The 17,501-nt window shown below is 36.4% G+C and overlaps 1 protein-coding gene across 1 annotated transcript; it reads right to left on the bottom strand.

Moving 5' to 3' along the window:
* Positions 1 to 16,606: 16,606 nt before the first annotated feature.
* Positions 16,607 to 17,062, bottom strand: LOC131874264 (uncharacterized mitochondrial protein AtMg00860-like). The gene has a single exon (XM_059217553.1). The coding sequence runs from the start codon at positions 17,060 to 17,062 to the stop codon at positions 16,607 to 16,609; it is 456 nt and encodes a 151-aa protein (XP_059073536.1).
* Between the last annotated feature and the right edge of the window lie 439 nt (positions 17,063 to 17,501).

Consider the following 17,501-nt stretch of genomic DNA (forward strand, 5'->3'; position numbering starts at 1 on the left):
TCAAGTGGTGAATGCATTTTGTGGTTATGATCTTATTTGATTAAGCATTGTTGATGTTTACAAGTTTGAAGTTGTTTTACTATTAAGTTGGTTAACAATCAAACTGGTTGGTGGTGGTATTGATATTGGTTGATGTTGATAATCTTTGAGATATTATCTTGATAAAACTATTTAGATTGATAAGTTTATTTTGAGTTTGGGAGTTTGTATCAGTTTTTAAGTATACTGATTCGCCCCCCCCCTCTCTGTATTCTATTAGATACTTATTTCTTTTATCATATCATTAATTTCTATCATAGCATCTCAGGTTCTCTTTGATCTCTAATTCTAATAGCTTGAGGAAAAGACCCTATAGATCATGATGAAGAAATAAGGTCCTAAGTTTAACACAGATAACTATAGAATCTGGAGCGACAAAATGAAGACTTATATCAAAAGTCTTGGTAGTCAGTATTGGGAGCATGTAGAAATTATATATGTTGCACCTACTACTACTATGACTGATGATCAGAAGAAAGAACAACAAGAGAATCATCAAGCATTAGAGGCTATTATAAGTTCCCTGTCTGATGCTGAATATGTAGATGTTCATGGTCTTGAAACTGCATATGAAGTGTGGAAAAAAATTGAAGAGATTTATAGTGGTGATGAACATGTTAAGATTGCTAAAGAGGAGAGTTTAAGAGAAAAGTTTGATGACATGAGAATGTCTAAAGGTGATAATATCCAACAGTACAGTCAAAGGATTAAAGAAATAGCTAGTGAAATAAAGAGTGCAGGAGGGAAAGTGGAAGATGCCATAGTGATCAATAAGGTACTGAGAACTGTGCTACCGGTCTATGCTATTCATGTTGCAGCTATTCAGGAGCTGAAATCCATTGATAAGACAAAGGTAACTCTTGAATATATCATTGGCAAACTTACTTCTTTTGAGTTAAATGGATATGATGGTAGTGTACAGAAATCAAAATCTGCATTCAGAGCTTCTATCTCTAACCCATATGTGAGAAGAAGTAGAGATACCAGCCATAGCTATGAATCCAGATCTAGCAGAGATGTTGATGATGAAGACAGTTTAGTGGAGCTCAAAGCATTATTGGAAAAACTATTGCCTAGAGGCACTGGTAAATACAGAGGTAAGCTACCGTTGAAATGTTTTTCTTGCAATAAGATTGGTCATATAGCAGCTAATTTCCCTAATAGTGAAAATGAACACAAGAGAGACAAATTTAAGAAGTATAAGGTAAAGGCAAAAGAGATTGTCTTGTATCTATTGACAATGGTATTATTGATGATGAATCTAATGATGATGCTAGTGAAGATATTGTGTTTGTGGCTAGTAAGGAAGAGACATCAAATCAAAAGTCTTTAGCGTCCAGGATGGATAACTCTGATGATTGGATCAATGATAGTGGTTGTTCACATCACATTACTGGTGATCAGAGCAAGTTTCTTTCCTTGAAGGAGTTTGATGGCAGTGTTCTCAAATTTGGCAATGAATCACCCTGTATGGTCAAAGGTAAGGGAGTTATTTATCTTAAAGGGAAGAGTAGTGTTGAGGATGTTTATTGGGTTGAAGGTCTTAAGCATAATCTTCCGAGTGTGGCACAGTTGAATGACAAAGGATACCCACTGGAGTTTAGAAATGACATGTGTAAAATATTTGACAACAAAGATGAATTGATTGCAACTGGTAAACAAACCAGAGGTAATCTATTTCATCGTAATCCTAAAGTTAGCAATTGTTTGATTCCAAAGATAGATATAGCTAGATTTGGCATAAAATATTTTGTCATATAAATTTTGACAATATTATTAAAGTGAGTAAGTCTAATATTGTAAGAGGTCTACCTTAGATAGAGAAGCCGGTTAATACTCTTTGTAAACAATGTCAGTTAGGGAAGATGACTTCTTCTCCCTTTAAGAGAAAGTCCTCAGCGGAGCATTTGTTAGATTTGGTTCATACTGATCTATGTGGACCAATAAGAACCAAAAGCATTTTAGGTGATAGATACTTCATGATCTTCACTAATGATTGTTCAAGGATGATGTAGATCACATTCTTAAAGGATAAGAATGAATATTTGGATAAATTCAAGGCATTCACAACCTTAGTTGAGAAAGAGAGTGGAAAAAAGAATAAAATGTCCAAGAACAGATCAAGGTGGTGAATTAACTTATGAGGAGTTCACTAAGTATTATGATGAGAATGGTATCAAGCGACATCTTTCTACACCAAGGACACCATAGTAGATTGGTATAGCAAAGAGAAACAACTGCTTAGTGGTTGAAGCTACTAGGACTATGTTGATACAAGGAGGTGTGGCGAAGATATTTTGGAGAGAAGCTGTGAGTACAACGTTCTACACAATGAACTGGGTTCTGGTGAAAAAAGGTAAGGACAAGACACCTTATGAGTATTGGTATGGAAGATCACCTAATGTTAGTTATTTTAAGATCTTTGGTAGTAAATGCTTTATTAAAAGAGGTGACTATATTAGCAAGTTTGAAGCAAAGAGTGATGGAGGCATATTTCTTGGCTATTCCACCAAGAGTAGGGCCTACAAATGTTTCAACAACTAGACTCAAAGAATTGTTGAGAGTGTTGATGTTCATGTAGATGAATGTCCTAAAATTTTAGAAGGAACCAGTTCAGAGAAAAAGGATGAAGATCCTTGCATGTTGATTTTGGAACCTAAAACAGTTAAATGTGAAACTGGTAAGGCAAATCCTGATGTACTTGTTCAACTGGAACAAATAATTTCAAAAGAAGATGATGAAGAAGATAAACCTGAGGAGAATGATCATGTTATTCCTAGATATGTGAGACTGAATGATAGTCCTAAGCAAATTATTGGGGATAAGGATGTTGGAGTACTTACTGGAAGAAGAATTAGAGAGAACTCTTGCATGATCTCCACCATTCAACCAAGAAGTGCTAAGGAAGATTTTGGTGATGATCATTGGGTTAAGGAAACGGAAGAGGAATTGGATCGGATTGAGAAAACAACACTTGGACCCTGGTACCCTGACCGATAAAGAAGAATGTCATAGGTAATAAATGGGTGTTCAGAAACAAGTTAAATGAAGATGGTGTTGTTGTTCGCAATAAGGCAAGATTATTTTGCAAAGGTTATGCACAAGAAGAAGGAGAATACTATGGAGAAACTTTTGCACCAGTAGAAAGACTAGAAGTAGTCAGAACATTACTTGCATTTGCAGCTCACAAGAAGTTCAAGGTAGATCAGATGGATATTAAGTCTCCATTTTTTAATGGAATATTGGAAGTAGAGGTTTATATAGAGCATCATGATGGTTATGCATTGACAAATAAAGAAGATATGTTATGAAGATTGCATAAAGCTTTGTATGGATTAAAGTAGGAACCCAAAGCATCATATGAAATACTTCATAGACATAAGATGAAGATAGGCTTTTCAAGATCCAGTGATTAAAACAACATTTATCTCAAGTTTGAAGGAAATGCAATACTTGTTAGTGAAGTATTTCTTGATGACATTATATTTGGTGGTAATGATGTCATGAGAAATAGTTTTGAAGATAAAATGAAGAATGAGTTTGAGATGTCATTAGTAGGGGAAATAAAAAATTTCATAGGCTTGCAAATACCGGGTAGCTTTAACAAACTTATTGTAAAACCTGTAACTAGGTAACTCAAGATCATTGAGTTATTCAAATCCTCTAGCGAGGTAACCTTTAACATGATATATAGCCATCCCTTAACCGGGTGATCTCTAACAGGATTGGTTCTTAGTAGAACCTTATTGTAAAGTCTTTAACCAGACTAGGCGCCTAACAGGGTGAGCTTCAAAAGAGTTCAGAAACAAGTTTGTGGGTATTCATCCCCACTGTGGTTTTTCCCATTTGGGTTTCCATGTGAAAAATCTATGTGTTATGTGTTATGCATTTTTCATGTGATGTTTATGAATTATTTGGTTGAAAGATTATGCATGCAGAGTTAATGGTTAATGGTATTACTAGTATACCACATACATATGTTTATGGGTGGAGTTGATTTCAAGTATTGATCGTAATTGAAGTGTTCAAACTTATCAGTTTATGGTGTCTAGTGTCTTACTTGTTTAACTGGTATTGCCATGGTTAAGTTCAGTAATGGTGATAACCAGTTGGTATTACTTTAACTAGATAAGTTGTTGAGAAAGTTTTTATCTGTACTGATTCACCCCTGCCCTCTCAGTACCAGTTGGGGTATCTAATGTTCATCATTATTCATCAATTGGTATCAGAGCACCTCCAGGTCCTCGGTGATATAAGCTTAACCACTTGAGGTAAAAGATCTTGTTGTTATGATGAAGAGGGAAGGTCCTAAGTTTAATAGAGATAACTTTAAGATATGGAAGGATAGAATGAAGATTTACATCAAGAGTATGGGTGCTCAACAATGGAGCTATGTTGAGAATGCCTATGTGGCTCCCACTGGCACTCTGACTAATGATCAGAAGAGAGAGATCCAAGAAAATGGGTAAGTCATGGAAGCCCTTATCAGTAGTCTGTCATATATTGAGCTCATTGATGTACAACACAAGGAAACACCTAAGGATGTATGGGATGCATTGGAAAATGTCTATGGTGGTGATGAGAATGTAAAGCAAGCTAAGGAAGAGAGCCTTAGAGGTAAATTTTAGGATATGAGGATGATTGAAGGTGAGACCATTCAACAATATTGCATTAGGATTAAGACTGTGGTTGGAGATATCAAAAGAGATGGTAGAACTATTGATGACACCAATGTTGTTAGTAAAGTCCTTAGATCATTGTTACCAATCTATGCAATCATAGTTGCTGCTATCTAGGAACTAAGGTCTATTGATAAAACCAAGGTATTCTTAGATTCTATCATTGCAAAGTTAACTGCATATGAGCTGAATAGCTATGATGGTAGTGTTCAGAAGATTGAGTCAGCGTTTAAAGCATATACTATACCATCCATAAAAGGAAAATAAACTAGTACTAGTTATGAATCTAGACAATGCAGAGATATGGATGATGAAGAGATTCTAATGGAGTTCAAAGCTCTTCTTGCTAAAAGACTTCTGAAGGGAACTGGAAAGTATAGAGGAAAACTTCCTTTGAAATATTTTTCCTGCAACAAGATAGGACATATAATTGTTAATTGTCCTAACAATGACAATAAGGATAAACCAAAGAGGTTTAGAAAGTATAAAGGAGGAAATAGAAGAAATCGTCTAGTTGTTGTGAATGAAGGTGTCATTGACAAAGAATCAGAGGATGAAGAAAATGAAGACATAGTGTTTGTAGCAGTAAAGGAAGAAGTGCCTGAGAAGAAAGAACTTGTCTCTCACATTGAAAACTCTAATGAGTGGATAATTGATAGTGGTTGTTCTCACCACATGATTAGTGATAGGAGAAATTTTTTGTCTCTAGAAGAATATGATGGAGGTGTTGTCAGATTTGGCAATGATGCACCATGCCTGGTGAAAGGTAAAGGATCCATCTCACTGAATGTCTACTGGATAGAAGGTCTTAAGCATAACTTGTTGAGTGTTGCTTAGTTAAATGATAAAGAACTCATTCTAGAGTTCAAAGGCGGAGTCTGCAGTATAATTGGGAAGAGTGGTGAACTTATTGCCACTAGGAAGCAGATGAGAGGGAACCTATTTCAGTTGAATGCCAAGATAAGTCAGTGTCTAATGGCTAAGTTTGATGACAGTTGGATATGGCATAGGAGACTCTGTCACATGAACTTTGACAATATTGTTAAAGCTAGTAAGATCAAGGCAGTAAGAGGATTACCTTTGCTAAAAAACCTTGAGAATTATTTATGTAGAGAATGTCAACTTGGGAAGATTTCTTCCTCAAATTTTAAAGGTAAGTCTTTCTCAGCAGAACATTTACTTGATCTTGTGCATACTGATTTATGTGGTCCTATGAAAACTAGAAGTATTTAGGGAGATAGGTATTTTATGATTCTTACTGATGACTTCTCAAGAATGATGTGGGTCACATTCTTGAAAGATAAGTCTAAAGCATTTGGAAAGTTCAAAGTTTTTAGAGAATTAGTAGAGAAAGAAAGTGGTAAAAAGATAAAATGCCTGAGAACTGATCAGGGAGGATAATTCACTTTTAATGAATTCAATAAGTACTGTGAAGATAACAGTACCAAGAGGTAGTTGTCTGCCCCAAGGACACCTCAACAGAATGGCATAATAGAAAGAAATAACAGGACTGTAGTTGAAGCGGCTAGAACAATGTTGATCCAAGGAGAGGTTGCTCACACTTTTTGGAGAGAAGAAGTGAGGACTGCAGTCTATACTATGAACTAGGTACTCATCAAGAAAGGTAAAGATAAAACCCCTCATGAGTATTGGATCGGGAAAACTCCCACTGTGAGTTACTTTAAAGTGTTTGGTAGTAAGTGCTATATCAAGAGAGGTGAGCATTTGAGAAAATTTGATGCAAAATATGATGAAGGAATATTTTTGGGATATTCCACTAAGACCAAAGCTCTCAAGTGCTACAGCAATAGAACTCAGAAAATTGTTGAAAGTATCAACATTAGGGTTGATGAATCCCCTGGGGAACTTGAGGAAACATGCAGCAAAGAAGTGGAAGATGAACCGGTTAAGAAAGAAACTTGTAAAGATCTCAGTGTTCCTGTACCGGTAGAAGCTGCAGTAAGAGAAGAAGAAGAAGTTAGTGAAGAAGAAGAAGAAAAGCTAGCAGATCAGGCTAGAGTCATTCCCAGATATGTGAAGTTGCATCATGATCCCAAGAAAATCATAGGAGATAAGGATGCAAGGATACTCACAAGAAGAAAAGTGAAGGAGAACTCTTGCATGATTTCTAAATTTGAACCCAAGACTTCCAGAGAAGCTCTTACAGATGAAGACTAGATTAAAGAAATGGAAGAGGAGCTATATAAGATAGAAAAGAATGCAACATGGTCTTTGGTGCCAGACCAGAACATAAAAATGTCATAGGTACCAAATGGGTCTTCAGGAATAAGTTGAATGAAGAAGGCACAGTTGTCAGGAACAAGGCTAGGCTTGTATGCAAGGGATACAATCAGGAGTAGGGAGAAGACTATGGAGAAACCTTTTCTCTTGTGGCTAGAGTAGAAGGTGTTCAAATGCTACTTTCATTTGTAGCATTTAAGGGATTTAAGGTTTATTAGATGGATATGAAGTCTGCATTTTTGAATGGAATCCTAGAAGAGGAAGTGTATATAGAGCGACTAGAAGGGTTTTCCTTATTGGAAGATAGTGACATGGTGAGTAGATTACACAAAGCCTTGTATGGATTGAAACATGAACCTAGGACATGGTATGAAAGACTACACTCTCATCTTGTGAAGATTGGATTTCAGAGAACAAGTGAAGATAGCAACATCTACTTGAAATCAAAAGGTGATCAGATTTTGATCTGTGAAGTGTTTGTGGATGACATAATATTTGGAGGAAATGATAAAATGAGTCATGCATTTGCAGATGAAATGAAGAAAGAGTTTGAGATGTCTTTGATAGGAGAAATAAAGTTCTTCATTGGTTTACAGATTCAACAAATGAAAGAGGATATTTTTATTACCCAGTCCAAGTATGTCAAAGAGGTATTGAAGACATTTGGCATGGAGGAAAGAAAACCAGTTGGTACACCGATGGTGATTGGTTGTAAGATAACTAAGGAAGATGATTCAACATTGGTTAATGAGAAGGAGTACTAGTCAATGATCAGTAAGCTGCACTATGTGGTGCACAACAAACCATATATTGCTCATGTAGTAGGCATAGTAGCTCATTTTCAGAAATGTCCAAGAGAATCCCACTTGTTAGTTGTCCAAAGGATTCTTTGATATCTGAAAGGAACAGTTGATTATGGATTGTGGTATCCATATAATGGTGACTATAATCTCAAGGTATATACCGATGTTGATTGGGGAGGTAATGTGGACGACCAGAAAAGCACAACCGATGGAGTGTTCTTTCTTGGTGGAAGATTAGTATCATGGACAAGTAAGAAGTAGAGATGTATTTCCCAATCTACGGCTGAAGTAGAATATGTGGCAACATTTATGAACTGCACTCAAGAAATTTGGATGAAGCATGTATTGGAAGGTTTCAAAGTACTTGTATTTGAATCGGTGAATGTATTTTGTAATAACAGAAGTGCAATAAATATTTCCAAGAACCCGTTATTGCATGCTAGAACTAAGAACATTGAGCTTAAATGTCACTTCTTGAGAGAGTAAGTTTAGAATAAGGAGGTTGTACTACAACATGTTTCTAGTAAGGAGCAGCTAGCATATATATTCACTAAGCCCTTATCGAAGACTGCATTTACCTATTTGAGAGGTGAATTAGGGGTTCTGCCCCTTCATGAAATCAATTAAAGATGTGTGATCCGCATCAGTCAAGTACTATAGTGACAAATCTTTTAGGATTGATGTGTTGAAGGATGCTACTCCTTAGGGGGAGCAGCATAGTAGATTTTGGAAGCTTGTGCCTCCACTTTGGCATTGTTGTCAAAGGGGGAGAAGATATTTGATGTATGGGGGAGAAGATTTCTGATGTATGGAGGTGAAGATATCTGATGTTGAAGATACATTGGTCTATGAGGTTTTCAGTTACAATGCTACACTAAGCATTGCCATCAATGCCAAAGGGGGAGATTGTTGGATATCGTTGGCATATGGGGAGATTGTTGGATATTGTTAGCATATGATGAACCGATATGTTGATACGATGATAATGTATGTTGTCATTGATGTCAATAAAGTTCAAAGTGAACCGGTATGAAGGGGTATGAAGAGATGCAGTGAACCGGTGTCAGGGTTTCACTAAGTGTGACTATCAGTTGGCAGTTTCAACTCTATGGTTATTGGTTTGGTGATCCAGCTTATGTGATGCAACCGATGATACTCTATGATGAGTTAGCTAAGAGATATGAATGAGATTGAGGTGCCACATCAACCTTGTGTGCGTGAAGGATTGAGATATGAGAAGATCAACTGTGTTTGAAGTCTACCTCAGGAATGATCATTCTTTTTAGTGGTATGAGAAGAAAGCATGATGGGTTACTGATTCCTATGAGCGGTGATGAATGAATGATGCAGATTGTCTTGTGATTTGTTTGAAATTGTAATACTCTATGCAATGTGTTTGGATGGTTAGGGTTGGACCGCCTATGTTGTAAACCTAAGATGCTTAGGGTTTAGGGTTCATGCTACCCACCTAACTATTGTCTATAAGGTCGATGATGTTTGTTATTGTAAAGTTGTTAGCAAATGTTGTGTGTATCCGAGTGATGAGATACTTGCCAGACCAGTAAGTGGAAAACTGCAGAGTGTGATTGCAGAGTAGAGGAAATGAAAAAGATCCGCCTTGGCATGTAGTGTTGTTATCAGATTAGAGTTTTACCTATTGTCTTCTAACCATTTCAACAGTTGGAAAATCCCTTTACCGGGTAGATTTAATAGGCTTCTTGTAAAACCTATAACTAGGTAACTCAAGATCATTGAGTTATTCAAATCTTCTAGTGAGGTAACCTTTAACAGGGTATATAGCCATCCCTTAACCGGGTGATCTCTAAGAGGATCGGTTCCTAGCAGAACCTTATTGTAAAGTCTTTAACCGGAATAGCTTCCTAATAGGGTAAGCTTCAAAAGAGCTCAAAAACAAGCTCGTGGGTATTCATCCCCACCGTGGTTTTTCCCATTTAGGTTTCCACGTGAAAAATCTGTGTGTTATGTGTTATGCATTTTTCATGTGATGTTTATGAATTATTTGGTTGAAATATTATGCATGCAGAGTTAATGGGTTATGGTATTACTAGTATACCACATGCATATGTTTATGGATGAAGTTGATGTCAAGTATTGATCGTATTTGAAGTGTTCAGGCTTATCAGTTTATGGTGTCTGGTGTCTTACTATGTTTAACCGATATTGCCATGGTTAAGTTCAGTAATGGTGATAACCAGTTGGTATTTCTTTAACTAGATAAGTTGTTGAGAAATTTTTTATCTATACTGATTCACCCCCCCCCTCTCAGTACCAGTTGAGGTATCTGTTGTTCATCATTATTCATCACTTATATGAAATGCACACAAGCTATTTGGATGAGGCACATTTTGGAAGGTTGTAAGATGAAAATCTCAGAACCTATAAAGATTTTGTGTGATAACACTAGTGCAATTAATATTTATAAGAATATTTGTTTGCATACAATGACTAAGCACATTGAAATGAAGTATCATTTCTTGAGGGAGAGAGTTCAAAGTAAAGATGTTATCTTAGAGCATGTCACAACCAAGGAGCAACTTGTAGATATTTTTACCAAACCTCTGCCTAAGACTACATTTGAGTGTCTTAGAAGACAACTAGGGGTTGTACCCATTCATTAGGTTAGTTGAATATGATGCTGATTGCATCAGTCCTTGAACTACTTGCAAAATTTTACATGGATTGATGTTTTTGGAGTGGATGTATTCCACATGGGGAGCATCAAGTTTCAGTTTGTTGATGCACAATGAGATTTTGATATTAAATATTTTTACTTTCAATTTGGAATTGTTGTCAAAGAGGGAGAAGAATTATGTAACTAGTGAGAAGGATTTTCTATTTGATTAGGTGAACCAGTGACAAGATGATGACAAATAGAGCATGGTGAATACTTGGTATGTAAACTAGGATTCCTATTCACTAATCAAAGCAACAATAAATCAGAGGCATTGATATATGTATTTCCATCAATGCGAAAGGGGGAGATTGTTGGTATATTTAGATTGCTAGCATTTTGCATATAGATTGCATTAATGATATGTTGTCATTAATGTCAATTGAATAGGTGAATGGTATTCATGATTTTGCTGATGTTATTGTTGTTATTGCTTTTGTATTGTAACCGGTGTGATAAACTTTGAAGATGTTGTAAACCGGTATATGGTAGTTTGTATATTGAACCGATGTATAAGGTTAAACCTTTCTATGTTTTGTAACCGGTAAACCCTACCAGTTGTTTTTGTTAAACCCTAACCGATCAAGTTTGTTGGTTTAAGATTTGATGATCGAGTGATAATTATGGTGACACGTGTGGTCATTGTTTGAAGACGAGCTCATGTTTTTGGCACATTTGATTGTCTTGGAAAAGAGAAAAGTGGATTGCATCAAATGCATAGCATGTGATGAGTTACAAGTATGATGAAGCAGTGATTATGGAGTGGTTAAAAATTTATTGTGAAATGTGAAGAGATTGTTATGATTTCCAACGATCAAGATTGTACTGACTTGTTTGTAATCTCGATAATGAGAATTAGGTTTTTGTTGTATTACCAACCTATTTGATTTGTATTTAAGGTTGATGATATTGTTTCATTTGAGAGTTGGAAAGGTTGGCAGAAATTAGTTGAGTGTGAGGTTGCCTAACCAGGAGGATGGATCTGTAGTTTGAGTGAAGGTAGATTTGAACCTTAAGAAGGATCTGATCAAGCAAATGTAGTGTTATTCAGACAGATCAGAAAAACCTGTTATTTTCTAACAATCACAATAGAAATTGAAATCTCCTAACTGGGTAAGCTCTAATAAGCTTGGTTACTTTCAAAATCCTCTCACAAGGTGATCCATTAGTTTGGATTCTCAAATCCTCTAGCGAGGTTACTCCTAACAAGTTATTGTACTTTTTATCAAGGCATATTTGTAAAATCCTCTAACCAGGTGATTCCTAACAGAATCAGTTCTTAATAGGACTTATTGTAAAGCTTTAATAGGCCTGGCTCCTAACAAGGTGAACTTCAAAAGAGTTTAGATAGCTATCTTTGTGAGTCTCATCTCACTGTTGTTTTTTCCTATTTGGGTTTTCCACGTATAAATATTTGTGTCAAGTGGTGAATGAATTTTGTGGTTATGATCTTATTTGATTAATCATTGTTGATGTTTACAAGTTTGAAGTTGTTTTACTCTTAAGTTGATATAATAGTCAAATTGGTTGGTGTTGGTACTGATATTGGTTGATGTTGATAATCTTTGAGATATTATCTTGATAGAACTATTTAGATTGATAAGCTTATTTTGAGTTTGGGAGTTTGTATCAGTTTTTAAGTATATTGGTTCACGCCCCCTTCTCAGTATTCTATGGGATACTTATTTCTTCCATCATATCATCATATCCCAGGAAATTAGAGAAATCATTTTCCTCTCCTCGACCCCTCACCAGATAAAAGACTTTTGAATCTTTTCCATGGCATGAACAAACTTAATCAGGATTCTAAACAAGCTTAATGCATACACAAGTAAACTTCAGAGGGAGGATTTTAATAATTGGATCTTCCCAGCTTGGCTAACTAGGGCTCTTTTTGATCAAGCTATATTTTTGTGGAATCTCTCCACCAGACTACTCCAAAATAGATCAAGAGGTTTTCTACATAGAGGGAGACCCAAGTAGATAGAAGGGAGAAAATTGATCTGACGTCCCAATATTGTGACAATTCTCCCTTGCCTGTCTTCATGAGTGTTGATGAAGAAGAGGGATCTTTTCATCCATTTATCAGCTGGCCTGAGGCCTGGCAATAGTAATTCAGACATGATTTTAGGGTTCTGGCTTGCATGATAGTCGATGAACCCAACAGAACTACATCATCAATAAATCATTGATGAGAGAAGACCCTATCAATCAACAATGGTCTGAAACCTTTCAAATGACCTTCAGAAACAAGCTTACTGATATATCTGCCCAAACTTTCAGCCAAAAAAACAAACAAAATAGAGGATATTGGATCCCCTTGTCTAAGGTCCCTTGAAGACTTGAAGAAGGGGGTAGGGGAATCATTGATAATAACTAAGAGTAAGGGGGTAGAAATTAGTTGGAAGATAAGCTGAAGTACTCTCTCATCAAATCCAAAAGCTTTAAAAATTCTTAGAAGAAAATACCAGTCCACCTGATCATAAGCCTTCAACAAATCAAGTTTCATTAGGAATCCTTTATTTTTTGAGTCATCCAAAAAGTGAATATTCTCATGCACTACAATGGTTGAGTCAAGAATTTGCCTTCCAGAAATGAATCCATTCTACCAAGGAGAAATGATTTCAGGAAGAAGGGAAAGCAATCTTAAGGTGAGAACCTTAGAGATAATCTTATAAAAGGAGTTGCAAAGGCTAATAGGTCTGAATAGCTCCATAGCATCAGCACTAGGAATCTTAGGGATGAGGATTAGAAAAGTGGCATTGATCTCTTTCAAAATCCTCTTAGAGACAAAAAAAGCTTTAACACCCTTGACAATATCCTCGCTAATAATATGCCAAAAAGATTGAAAGAATAACATTAGGAAACCATCTGGACCAAGGGCTTTATTTCCTTCAAAGGAGAAGACCACCTCCTTAATCTCTGCTTGAGAGAGGATAACAGAGAGGAATTGATTCTGGTCTCACCCAATCATATTTGGGATAGAATCAATGAGTAAATCTTGAGCACCTTATGAAGATTGCAGTCAGCTGACAAAAAAGAAATGGGATCTAGCTTCCTTCATTATTTTCTCTTCCTCAAAAAATAGGGCCCCTCCTATATACATTGTTGAGTTTCTATTGGCCGCCTTGTGTTTCAAGGAATTCATATGAAATGATCTAGTATTCTTATCTCCGTCCTTAAGCCACATAGAACAAGAGCTTTGTTACTAGAATACCTCTTCTTTTTTTATGATATCATGATATTTAGATAGAATATCTTTCTTTGAGGTAATAGAGACCTCGTCATACCCATTATCTTTGATTTTAGCCTAAATATCCTTGACTTCTAGCTGGATTGTAGATTTAGAGGCAAAAATATCACCAAAGACTTCCTTATTCCATTTCTTGACCTTATCCTTAACATGCCTTATCTTTTTATACACACTGAACATGGCAAGACATTCCATTGAGATATTCCGTAATTCCATAATTCCCTCCTCAAGTTTGGGGTGAGCCATCCACATTTTCTTGAATCTGAAGGGGAAATTTATCCTCCTAGAGATAGGCTCCACCACAAAAGAGATCAGATATTGATCAAAACCTATACCGAAAAGAGCATTGAAGGAGAAATTGTAATGGTTGAACCAATCATTGGAGATAAGGGCCATATCAAGTCTCACTTGTATAAGATCAAATCCAATTCTTATGTTAGTCCAATTATAATTAGCACCCTGAAGGTCCACATCATGTAGCACCTCCTTATCCATGAAGTTCATCAGATCCATTCTACTCTCAAGATGAGAAGGAATCCCCACATATTTCCCATTCTACTCTCAATAGAGTTTTGTTTCTCTCCACAAGGAACTAGGGTTGTAAGAAGTCTTCATAAAAATAGATCATTAATGTCAACTCCAATGATTTAATCTTGACATTACTTCTACTCCAATTCTTGAAACAAGATTGATTGCTTGCTCACTTGAATTTTAATGCTTGATTTATTGAATTGATTGCATGAATATTTTATGTAGTTATCAAAATGAGAGGGGTGGACATCCTTTCATATATGCCCATTGCAAAACAATTTAATTTTCCAACACGAGATGACATAGGATCTAGGTCCCCACCAAAATGATGTTATCATTGAGGGGCCCCAAAATAGGTCTTGGCTAGAAAGTCTAGAGAACTAGTACCCAGTCCTGACCAATCAAGGACATATGAAATGAGGTAAGAAAATGTGAATGATGAAAAAAAATGAGTTATTTGTATGGTGTGAGAAGAATTAGGGTTCTGATCAGGCCTCGAGACATGAACACCATTCTCCTAGAGGACTTTAGGTATCTTATAACTTCAATATCAAGAAAATAGGGGCATCATAAGAAAGAGAGAGAATTATGACTACTAGCCTAGTAAATCTTGCTTACTATGAGTCATGAAATTAAAAATACCAAAATTACATGACAAAGGCTAAGTTTGCAAAGTAACCTGAGTATAGAGATATGCAAACAATGAAACATTGAATGGAGTGTATGCCCCCAAGTTAAAGCAATTGCATATACCACAACGAGAGAAATTTATCTAAGGTAGTATGCATGCATACAAAAGATAAGAAGGTTATCATATTTATATGCCTCTAAGAAAGGACAGAGCATAAGATAATGATCACAAAATAAAAAATACATAAGGGTTCTACTTAACTCTAGGGTTAGTATGCTCTTATGATAAATAATGTATATCATGAAATATATTTACATTTAATTACCCTCATCCTCAAAGAAAGTACAACCATAATGGAAGAAGGTAACATGTGTCTTTTGAGTCAATATGGAGGAGACCAAAGAGATCTCAATACCTTGCATCGTCATCAAGTAGATAACACTAGGGACAACAAATAGAAGGATTGAGAAACAAATAAAGGAATGTCACAAGCAAGAGAGGAGAGAGAGAGAATCTAGGACACAAATGAAACTAATCAAGGAAATCATCAACCTCTCAATCTTGTTGAACATTATTTTGGGAAGGTGGACAATATGAAAGAAGAGAAAATTCAAGCACAATAGATGGAGCTACCATGAGTTCAAAACAAGGACCATGCTCTAATGATGAGTCACTTTGTCTATTAATAGGAGCTAGGATTAATGATGAGTCACTTTGTCTATTAATAGTCACTTCTAATAAGATTGAAAAAGAGCATCACTATAAGGGTTAAGAGGCTCAATTTTTTTAGACCAAAAGTAATCAAGATTAACATCTCCATGCCTCACCTATAGATAATTTGAAGAAGAAATTTGCCAACGAAGAAATTTGGGATCTTAAGAAAATTTCTCTAAACATGACTCAACAAGAAACTGAGGCTACAGAGGCCCATAAAAATTTGTATTAGCTATTAGGAACTAGAAGGACAACTGAGAGGGGGGGTGGGGAGGTTAATTAGTTGTTAATAAATTATAACCCAAATACAAATTATTCTAACTTAAACTTAGAGCTGGTAAACCAAACTTAATGTTGGTAAAACAAATTAGTAGTTATATGAGTACCAATGTAACTTAATACATGAAATAGAAAGGAAAACAACATCCACAACACATGACACAAATATTTTGACGTGGAAACACGATAAAGGGAAAAACCACAGTGGGAAAACTTACCCACAATCAGATGATACTACTACAAATAGTAAGTGTATACAAATGGGGTTTGCACATGTAGAAAGGTCAATCGCCTAGAGCCCAAAATGATCATCATGTCATCCAAACATATTGAATCATAACACTTTGTTAAGTCTGGAAAAGTGCACCCAGACTTACTCACAAACTCATGTGAAAGCAACTCAGCTAAGTTTGCAAGTCTGCAAAATACCGGCTCGGATGCAACATGCGGCTAGTCCATCTAGTCCCACCGTCCAATGACTTCTGAGCAGCTCAACAAAAGAGCTAAGGCATTGTGATGTCCTCTAGTCCAAGCCTCATTGCTATATCCAAGGATCATAATATCTCTCAAAGAGATTGATCCATATTGCTCCCACCTGTCAAAGATGTCTTCCTTCGAGAAGATGTCTACTAAGTCCAAAAGATGGTGCTCAATCCTAAAATCCACATACAAACATGCTGAGCCGCCTCTTAGATGCCTAAACTAAACGATGGTAGTGTAGGTGTTGGAAGGGGAATCACCTTCCTATGGATCATCAACCCAACTTGCAGTGTGCACCCCTTTCCTGCTCGAGCTCTCAGCCTTCCAAAGACTTAGAGCAAGTGTGTTGTTATTGAAATCAAATCCATTCGAAATTCCTACTTCCATCAAGAGTGAGACTGGCTCCCCAGTCATCTTTTCCTTCAATGCATCTAATGCACTCTGTTGCAACACTCCCGATTTCCAACTTCTATCCTTCTTCAACAAATCAATGAGGGGACTTACGATCATAGAATAGCCTCCAACAAACTTCTTGTAGTAGTTGGCCAAGCCAAGGAAATGCCTCACCTCGTGAACATTATGAAGTGGCTCCCAATCTTGAATTGTTTGTAGCTTCTTTGGATCTGGGCGGATATGACCATGTCCAACAATGTGGCCAAGAAACAATACTTCCTCTTGCGCAAATGTACACTTTTCCTTCTTCACATAGAGTTCATGCATTTTGAGCAGTTTGAACACTTCCCTGAGGCATTCTTTGTACTTATCTAAATCTTGGTTCTACACAAGTATATTATCTAGATACACTACTACGCACTTATCTAACAATGGCCTAAATACATCATTCATCAAAGTGCTGAATGTAGCGGGTGCATTAGTCAGTCTGAAAGGCATGACTAAGAATTCATAAATTCCATACTTGGTTGTTATAGTAGTCTTCTCTTTATTGCCCGATGCAATTTGGATCTGATAGTAGCCCTGTCTGAGGTCCGGCTTACTGAACACTCTAGCATCCACTAAGCAGTCAAAGCTATCCTATATGAGGGCTAGTGGGTACTTCTTCTTGATTGTCAGCTTGTTCAATGCCCTGTAGTTGACACACAACCTTAGTGTCTCTTCCTTCTTGTGCTGAAACAAAACTAGAGCTACATAAGGAGATCTA

This window comes from Cryptomeria japonica, chromosome 3 (genome assembly GCF_030272615.1).
Source record: "Cryptomeria japonica chromosome 3, Sugi_1.0, whole genome shotgun sequence".
Lineage (NCBI taxonomy): Eukaryota > Viridiplantae > Streptophyta > Pinopsida > Cupressales > Cupressaceae > Cryptomeria > Cryptomeria japonica.

What these genes read in the sequence shown, in the direction of transcription:
- LOC131874264 (XM_059217553.1), bottom strand. Translation starts at nt 17,062, where the DNA reads ATGCATGAACTCTATGTGAAGAAGGAAAAGTGTACATTTGCGCAAGAG.